This window comes from Mus pahari, chromosome 13 (assembly GCF_900095145.1).
Source record: "Mus pahari chromosome 13, PAHARI_EIJ_v1.1, whole genome shotgun sequence".
In the NCBI taxonomy this organism is placed as follows: domain Eukaryota; kingdom Metazoa; phylum Chordata; class Mammalia; order Rodentia; family Muridae; genus Mus; species Mus pahari.
Window position 1 is genome coordinate 22714597 of NC_034602.1, and position 9594 is coordinate 22724190.

The window sequence follows — 9594 nt, forward strand, 5'->3', positions numbered from 1 at the left end:
GGCCTGAGGCGAGCCACTCCCCTCCAGGAGGCCCGACTCTCTCCTCCTGCGGCTCTGAAGGAGGATAAGAGGAACTGGAGAGACCTGATCTTACATATAGACACATGTGCACACACACACTCTTACACACACACACACACACACACACACTTGTACTCACACTCATATGCATACACACATACACACAGTCACATATACAAACACTTATATACACTCACATACATACACATACATATACACACGCTCACACACACATCAGCTGAAGCAAGATGGTGGAGCTGAGGAGCCCCTGGCCTTCTGCCGGCCACAGGGTGAACCCAACCTGTCTGCCGGTTCCTGTCCTCCCTCTCTGAAGCTAGAATTGCTTCGCTGCTAGAGCCCTGACACTGGGTGCAGAACATGGAGACCCCTTGAGTGGAAAGGGGTTATACAAGAGAGACTCGGGTCACAGCTACCCATCACACACAGGATACACATCCAAAGATGTTCACAGGCAGATGAGGAGTGAGGAGAAGGGGCTCCAGCAAGGGCCTAGAGTTTCAAGAGGCTGAGGACCCAGGCATGGACCAAGAGGGGCCAAACGGCTTGGAGAAGCAGGGGTAACAGCAGAGCCTCACTGTCAGCCTTGAGCACAGTTGGGCAGGAGACCCATGGAAGCAACCAAGAAAGAGCTGGGAGAGGGAGGTCTGGGAAGTCTGCTGGCTTTGTGCCTGTGTTTACAACTGCGCTCATCAGCTTGCCATCTCAGTGGTTTCTCCCTTGAGCCTGTGTCTGTGAGGACAGTAGGACAGTGGTACATAGGCAAGAATAACAGTCAGTGGGCATAGGACACAAAGTGCATGGGGCCCAGCAAGATGCAGAGAGAACAGAGCTCTGGCTCCTAAGACACGAGGCTTCTGGGAAACTCAAGCAGCCAAGAAACTCGGGCCAGCCCTTTCCTGGTGACCCTCCTTCTGTTCCAGCAAAGGCAGAAATGGGAACAGGGGGAGAAGCAGAGCATTGGCAGACCATAGGTATGACTTAGTCTTGACTAACACAAGCATGGCAGAGGCCTGACTGTGGCCTAAATGTGGGGATGACTGCCTCAGATGGGGATGACTGCCTCAGATGGGGATGACTGCCTCAGATGGGGATGACTGCCTTAGATGGGGATGACTGCCTTAGATGGGGATGACTATCTTAGAACAACAAATGTCTGTGGGCCTGCTGTGGAACACTGGCCCACACACGAGACTGAAGCACTGGCAACTTCCACAGGGCAATTAAACCTAAGCATGCTCACACTCAACAGGCTGCCTACTGCCTGATCTCATGAGACACCCTGAGTAGAAATGTAGAGACCGAGCAGAGAAGTGGTTACCAAGGTCTGGGGGCTCAGAGGACAAGCAAGAGGCTGCTGGTGGGCACGGCTTTCCTTCTAGGCTGGCATGAAATGAACTATCGAGGTTACAGCCTGAGAGGGCTTCCCTGAGATTTTGTATTCCAAGAGCCACCATGGGCCACAGTGAAGACAAAGGAGTACGGGCTGCACCACGGGCTGGTGCTGACAGTCAGTAAGCACACAGTCACTCTGGGTCATTCCGTCCCCTTCCTTGCAAGAGAAACCAAGGAATGTCCCGAGAGCAATGGGGCACAGTGCCCAGCAGGACATCCCGTCCTGCCCCATGACACCCTTGGCACAGTTTGGGCCCTTCTGGGAAGTGGCCTTCCAATGTGCCTGCACAGGGAGCTCTTTTTCAATGTATACCCTACACTCCACAAGGAGCAAGCGTCTCCACACTCTTAGAACAGTTTTTAGAAAACTCCAGAAAAGTGCCAGGAGGAGAAGTCGTCCTCTGATGTCACCCCGACACGAGCCTTGTCCCCCTGCCTTGTCTTCTATGTGACTGTACAAATTTGGAGCTCAGAATGTCCTTTGTCTGTAAAGGGTTCCAGCCCGACCATCCAAAGTGACACCTGTCACATGTGTTACTGATCCTATTTCTTTTCTTTCTGCTCCTTAATTTTCTTCGCTTTCATAATAAACAAGTATTACTTTTTTTTTAAGTGGGGAAAAAATGGCCACCCTTACAAAGGACTTTTTAAAAATGGCCTCCATTGTGGCCCTTGTTCCTGGAAGCCTGGGCCTGCTCTCTCTGTGTGGCCAAGAAGGAAGTGTTGTAGCCCATCTAGGGCTATGCCAGCCTGTCCCCCCCTCCCCAAAGTCTTCCTCCTTTGGGTCCTTTAAATGCATCCCAGACACTCAGACGGCCATCAGTCACTTGCCTGACACCACCGGTACCATGCGTTGCTTCATCAGCCTCGTTCTTGGCCTGCTGGCCCTGGAGGTGGCCCTCGCTCGGAACCTACAGGATCAAGTCTTCAACTCAGGTAGGCCCCAGTTACTCACCTTACTGCCGGGTGTAGCTTGGAGAACCACACACACACACACACACACACACACACACACACACACACACTGATCCCAGCTGTCTATGCTGAGGAGGCAAGGAACAAAAGGACACCCCTAGAGGAGAATCCAAGGGTTGCAGGAAGTAGGGGCCTGTCCCACACAAGCTGCACAACCAGGGACCTGAGTGTTCAGGCTGACAGACAGGTTGATGAGAGTTACCCTCAGGCCCTGGCCACTTCTGGTCAGATTCTTAATGTTCTACCTATAATGATGAGCCCGTGGCCTAATGCCCTGCCCAGGACCAGAAGCCTGTAACCTAATTCCCTGCCCAGGACCAGGAGCCTGTAACCTAATGCCCTGCCCAGGACCAGGAGCCCGTGGCCTAATGCCCTGTCCAGACCAGGAGCCCATGGCCTAATGCCCTGTCCAGACCAGGAGCCCATGGCCTAATGCCCTGTCCAGACCAGGAGCCCGTGGCCTAATGCCCTGTCCAGGACCAGGAGCCTGTAACCTAATGCCCTGCCCAGGACCAGGAGCCTGTAACCTAATGCCCTGCCCAGGACCAGGAGCCCATGATATGCTTCCTAACTTTCACAGCTGCTTTCTCATTCTGGCAGGGTTTTTTTGGTTTTCTTAGTTTGGTTTGGTTTGGTTTGCTCACCTTTAAGGCTCCTCAAAGGCTTGGCTCTCTGTACCTTCTCTCCATGTCTCAATGCCTTCTTCTGAGAAGCCTTAGAAGTGAGGGTGACATCTGGGCCCCCATTTACCTACACATCTTTTGTGCAGTTCCGTCCATGTTCCCTGATGGCAGCCCCATTGTGGGCACAGAGTGTGTCAACTGTCAAACCAACGAGGAGTGTGCCCGGAATGCTATGTGCTGTCCCAATTCCTGTGGTAAGAGCTGCAAAACTCCTGTCAATACTAAGTCCCCGCCCAGTCCCAGGGATGGGGAGGAGCCAGCAGGGTCGAGCATCTGCCTGGAGAGGACACATGGCCCTTTACCTACACACCAACTCTGTGAACCCTACCTGCCTGTCAGACCCTCCCTGCAGCCTGCTGCCCATCCTAGCCCCCCGGGTCTTGAGCTTCCAAGGGCTCTGCCTGACCTTAAGACAGACTTCAACAAATGCCCCATTCGTGAAATGGGGGCTTTTCAGGCAGGAGTTCAGTAAAGTGTACTCAGCAAAACTGGGGCATGAAAGGGCTTTGGGTGGTAAGAGAGACCATCTCTCCTCAGTTGGTGTTACAAAAGCTGGCATCTGCCCCTGGGATCTACTCCAAACGATCACTGCCGGGCCATGCCCAAAGAAGATATCTTGCTCCAGCGACAGTCAGTGTCCTGGCAACATGAAATGTTGCATCAAGGACTGTATCATGACATGTGTGGACCCAGTGCCAGGTATGCAGCTTCAAGACCCTGGACCCCCACTTCTCCCTAGACCTCTGGCCCCCACCCTACCCTACATCAGATCCAAGAGCAGATACAGTGTGAGACCAGCCCAGGACTAGGTCCCAGGGTAGGAGAATGTCCTGGTCAATCCTGCAAGCCTGTGGGGACTTCCTGTGGCCACACTGTAGAAGTGAATGTCAATGAACAATGAGCCTGAGAGGACAGACCATTCTAGCACTCAGAGTTAGTCCTGGTGAGTCTAGGGGCCACATGCCGCCTTAGGCACTGAGCCTGAGGAAACAGTAAAGCACTCAAAGTTAAGAACGTGAGCTCACATCCAGCTGCCATGTCCACCTGGGCGCCCCCTGCAGGCGGGCGTGTCTCACCGACCTGTCTATGGGTGATTAGGGGCCACTGTAAAGAATTGGGCTGGAGAGATGGCTCAGCGGGTAAGAGCATTGACTGATCTTCCAAAGGTCCTGAATTCAAATTCCAGAAACCACATGGTGGCTGACAACCATCTATAATTAGGTCTGACACCCTCTTCTGGTGCATCTGAAGACAGCTACAGTGTACTTATGTATAAAAATTTAAAAAAAAAAAAAAAAAAAAGAATTGTACATGCTCACCTGCAAAGCCAATAAAGGTCTCCACCCTTCAGGTCCCTGGAATGCTGGGTCTGACTAGGATAGAAGCAGAGGTAACCTCCCTCTTCTCATTCCCATCCTTATCACCTACAGTGGTACCCCTTCAGTGAGCAGCCCACCCCTGGATCCCTGCCTGTCAGGAGTGACCAGCCCAAGAACCTTGTGTACAGCAAGAACCTTCGCTCCTGGATCCAGAGAGAACATAATGCTTTCTATCTGCTGCTAATAAAAATCCATTTGGCTTTATGTCTCTCTCCGTCTGTCTGTTTGTCTGTCTGTCTGTCTGTCCTGAGCTCCTGAAGGAATGACAAAATGATCACAGGCCTGCATTACTCTAGGATCTCCAGGGTGGCAAGTCAGCCACAGGTGACTCCCCAGTAGTGAGGAGCAAGCATGGGAGGGTGGGATGCTGAACTCCATCCAGACTGTGGGACCAAGGTAGACCTCGGGACCAGGAAAGGCCTCCTCACCTGGCTCCAGAGAAATAAGCATCGTCTGCATCTGAATCCTTCCAAGGTGTGACCAGCCCCGCCCCAGACAGAACAGAAGCTGAGTTTGCAAGGGCCTTGTCTTAATTGGGGTTTCCATTGCTGCAATGAAAAAGCAAGTTGGGGAGGAAAGGGTTTATTTGGCTTATACATTCATGTCATTCATCACTGAAGAAAGTCAGGACAGGAACTCACACAGGGCAGGAACCTGGAGGCGGGAGCTGATGCAGAGGCCATGGAGGATGCTACTTACTGGGTCACTTCCCCTGGCTTGCTCAGCCTGCTTTCTTATAGCATCCGTGGTTTCTGCAGCCCAGGGATGACAGCATCCACAGTGGGCTCCTCCCACCCCAATCAATAACTAGTTTTTTTAAAATGTCTTACAGCTGGATCTTAAGGAGGCATTTCTTCAATTAAGGTTCCATCCACTCAGAAAACTAGTTTTATGTCAAGTTGACAGAAGACTAGCCAGCATTGGGAGTCAAGGCCCTGAAGCCTTCGCTAAAGTGGGAGCGTGAAGGAAGCAAGGCGTAGTAATCGAGTGTGCAGGGTAAGGTCGGCCATGCACTGACACAGCTCCCAGCCAGCATCGTATAGGCTCTCCAGCAAGGCATGTGTGCCCGACTCAGACAAGCGGCATAACACACAGCTCATGCCAATGCTGACAGTCAGCCCAGATTCACATCAGACTCCAGCTTCAGATACCAGCTCCAAGTCTAGTGCCTCCCCACTTCCACCATCCCTTTGTCACTAGAAGCAGAGATGTGCTAAAGAGAGACTCGTGACCCCTCCCTTTGGCTATTAGGCTACTGAGACAATCTCACTCTGGGAGAATAAGGGGGTGATGGAAGCTCTGTCCCGTCAGGAGAAATCTGTCTCTCGGGCTGGTTATTTGTTTTTATTTTTGTTTTGTTTTTTTCTGTCAACTTGACCCAAGCCAAGGTCACCCAGGGGGAGGGAAGCTCATTTGGGAGTCCCTCAGATTGGCTTGTAGACATGTAGGGCATTGTCTTGATTAGTCACTGGGGTGGGAGAACCCAGGTCACTGTGAGTAGTGCCATCCCTGGGCAGGTAGCCCTGGAGGTATATTAAAAAAATAAGTATGGGCTGGTGAGATGGCTCAGTGGGTAAGAGCACCCGACTGTTCTTCCGAAGGTCCAGAGTTCAAATCCCAGCATCCACATGGTGGCTCACAACCATCTGTAACAAGATCTGACGCCCTCTTCTGGAGTGTCTGAAGACAGCTACAGTGTACTTACATATAATAAATAAATAAATCTTTTTAAAAAATATATGCACATCAGTCCCTTGTCCTCGGTCCAAAACCAAACACTCACCTCTAGAACTTCTTAAAAAAAAAAAAAAAAAGTAAATAAAACCAGGCTGAACAAGTCAGGGTGAGCAAGCCAGTAAAGTTCCCGCATGGTCTCTGCTTCAGTTCCTGCTCTGAATTCCTGCCTTTCAAAATGGACTACAACTGTAACTTTAATAAACCCTTTCCTCACCACAGGTAGCTTTTTTTTTTTTTTAAGATTTATTTATTTATTATATGTACGTACACTGTAGCTGTCTTCAGACATTCCAGAAGAGGGCGTCAGATCTTGTTACGGATGGTTGTGAGCCACCATGTGGATGCTGGGATTTGAACTCTGGACCTTCGGAAGAACAGTCGGGTGCTCTTACCCACTGAGCCATCTCACCAGCCCACAGGTAGCTTTTGATCATGGTCATTATCACAGCAATGCAAACTTCCCAAGAGGAGAGTTCACACCATGTTGACAGCTTACCAGGCCACCTTACCTTTGGATAGATTGGAGCAGAGACAATGTCAGGTCAGTGATGGGCCAGACCACATCTCGCCCAGGGCTACTCAGCTGTGTATACCTCTTGTCCCCTATGTAAGTCTAAACCTCACCCAGGGCCTCAAAGATGGACCTAGGGAATCAATGGGCCTCTTTGTTTGTTTCTCAGCATGGCTACTCTGAATAAATCTCCTTTCTGTTTTTCACTACTAAATGACTCGTTAATTGGTGTGCTGAGGGCAGGTGGCTGAGCCCAGCTTGTTAGGACTGCCAGAGCCCAGGCCTTGACACTAATTACTCCAGAAATAGCTTCAAGTTAAACAAGCCGTTAGAATAACTCATAAAAGCACTTCAACCACTGAGCTTATAAATACGCATGCGTCATGAAGGACGGAGATCAGGGGTAGCCAGAGTGTCTTAGTCAATGATCTATTGCCATAAAGAGACACCATGGCCACGACAGCTCTTAGAAGATTTTAATTTAATTTAATTGGGGCTTACGTTTAATTGGCTTACATTTTCAGAGGTTCAGTCCATCATCATCAAGATGGAAGCCTGGGGACACAGAGGCAGATGTGGTGCTGGAGAAGGAGCTGGAAGTTCTACATCAGAGCCCACAGGCAGCCTGAAGAGAGGGTGCCACTGGGCCTGGCTTGGGCTTTTGAAACCCCAAAGGCCACCCCTAGTAACACATCTCGTCCAACAACAAGGCTATACCTCCGATCCCTAATGGCCAAGCATTTAAATCTTCGAGCCTATGGGGACCACTCTTCTTCAAAACCCCACACAGACGAAGAGAAGTAAGGTGGGGCCAAGGGGTGGAAGACGCAGGAATGTCCCTATGGGACAGACACCCACCAGGTACACCAGAAATCTTCCTCAACATCGATGTCCAGAGCTTTTAGGAAGGTTTCATTACATAATCATGATCGATTAAACTACTGACTGATTGTCGGTGACTGAATTCAGCCACCATCCCCTCTCTCTTACCTGGAGGTCATGAGTTGAGCTGGGAGGTCCAGCCCACACTAATTCTCTGCTTGGTCTTTGTGGTGACCAGCCCATCCAAACCTGCAGAAGTTCCCATATGATCAGCCCCCAATTGAAGCTATGGAAACCATCCTCTGAAGCCTCTATGAAGGGAAGATAAGCATCTTGTCACACAAAGAAGCACATGAAAAAAGCAAAAGGAATTCAGCAAAGGCAAGGCAATTCTTTTTTTTTTTTTGCAAAAGGAAGCGTGCGTCAGAACCCAAGCCAGGCTAGAAAGAAGCACTCCTGGCCAGAATGGCCTCCATCTCTCATCTTTGATATAAGTGGTGGCTGAGTTTCATCCCATTGGTGGGAGCTCACTTCATAATTGATGGGATTGACATTTTGATGCAATTGGCTAATGGGTATAAAGAGGAAAGAGGGAATTGGAAAGTATGGCTCCTTGTTAGGCTAACTACCTGGGTAGGAAAACATAAAACAACAATATTGCTTACACCCATCTGAAGCTATGATTTGGCTGCATCTCAAATGAACTGGATCAGACTAGGGTAGTGTTTTATAGCGATTTCCTCTGAGACAAAAATCCTCCATCTTGGAGAAAGTCCTAGAAAGGCATGGGATTTTCTAAAAAGGGGTGGGGGTAGGGGTGGCAGCTAAAACTCAAAAATTCCATCCTGCAGAGAAGCTAGTTAAAACTCAGGAAGTAAACAACACAAAACTTTCAGGAAGTTTCTGAAACTAATCACATGTGCTAGGCTCTTCCTTCCTCAAATTTATATAAGCAGTAAAAACTGCTGAAAGATACTCTCAGGCCAGTAAGCTGTATGGAAAAAAAACTCAGACCAGCAAGCTACTTGTAAAGGACCCTCCCAGCCCATTGAGCTGCCTACCTGCTGTACAGTATGCTCTAGGTTCCCAGTTTTCATGAGCCATTGCTCATACTAGGGTGGGCTTTGGGTAGTTAAGTTGTCTTTGAGTCACTTCTGCTCCTGTAAGTAACCCTCTGTGGTAGTTTGAGTGAGATTGGCCCCCATAGGCTCATATGCTTGGATGCATGGTCATCAGTTGATGGAACTCTTTGGGAAGGACTAGGGGGTTGACCTTTTGGAGATGTGTCACCGTTTCAAAAGTCCATGCTATTCCCAGTGTAAGTTCTTTCTCTCTCTGCCTCCTACTATGGATCAAGATGCAAACCTTCAGTTACTGCTTCAATGCCAAGCCTGCTTACTTCCATGCTCCCTGTCATGATGGCCATGGACTTTAACCCTCTGAAACGGTAAGCTCTCAATAAACTCTTTCTATATGTTGCCTTGATCATAGAGGCTTATCACAGCAAAAGAAAAGTAACTCAGACACCTTCACTCATACTCCTATAAGTAACCCAAAGAAAACTCATTGTTTCATCAAATTGGACTTTGGCAGTACCCATACTTTGATCCATCATTGGTTCCCTATCTGGACTGAGTAGATATTTGTTCATGTCTCTCCTTTCTTGCCTCCTACCAGTCAGAATAAAGGGTAAGTCACATGGCTTTGCCTTTAAGGTCCAAATACTGTGAAGGTTAATTTTAATTGTCAATTTGACTGAATTTAGAATCAGCATGGAGGAGCTGGAGAGATGGCTCAGCGGTTAAGAGCGCTGGCTGCTCTTCCAGAGGTCTGAGTTCGATTCCCAGCAACCATATGGTGGCTCACAACTATCTGTAGTGGGATCTGATGCCCTCTTCTGGTGTGTCTGAAGACTGTGACAGTGTACTCACATAGATAAAATAAATAAATAAAATAAAATAAATTAACAAAAAAAAAGATGCCGGGCAGTAGTGGCAAATGCCTTTAATCCCAGCACTTGGGAGGCAAAGGCAGGCAGATTTCTGAGTTCAAG

At 49.2% G+C, this 9594-nt stretch overlaps 1 protein-coding gene and 1 pseudogene across 2 annotated transcripts in view; both read left to right on the forward strand.

Annotated features, from left to right (window-relative positions):
• LOC110330882 overlaps positions 1-1557 on the forward strand; it is a 2969-nt pseudogene extending 1412 nt beyond the window's left edge. The window contains exon 2 of the transcript XR_002380971.2: positions 1488-1557. The product of XR_002380971.2 is annotated as a 60S acidic ribosomal protein P0 pseudogene (transcript). The remainder of the gene's footprint in view (positions 1-1487) is intronic.
• A 725-nt stretch (positions 1558-2282) lies between these two features.
• The window catches only part of LOC110330883 (whey acidic protein-like), a 14821-nt gene continuing 7509 nt past the window's right edge, over positions 2283-9594 (forward strand). Inside the window, exons 1-3 of the mRNA XM_021211185.1 lie at positions 2283-2370; positions 3179-3328; positions 3630-3880. Of these exons, the coding sequence (XP_021066844.1) occupies positions 2283-2370; positions 3179-3328; positions 3630-3880 (489 nt within the window). The remainder of the gene's footprint in view (positions 2371-3178; positions 3329-3629; positions 3881-9594) is intronic.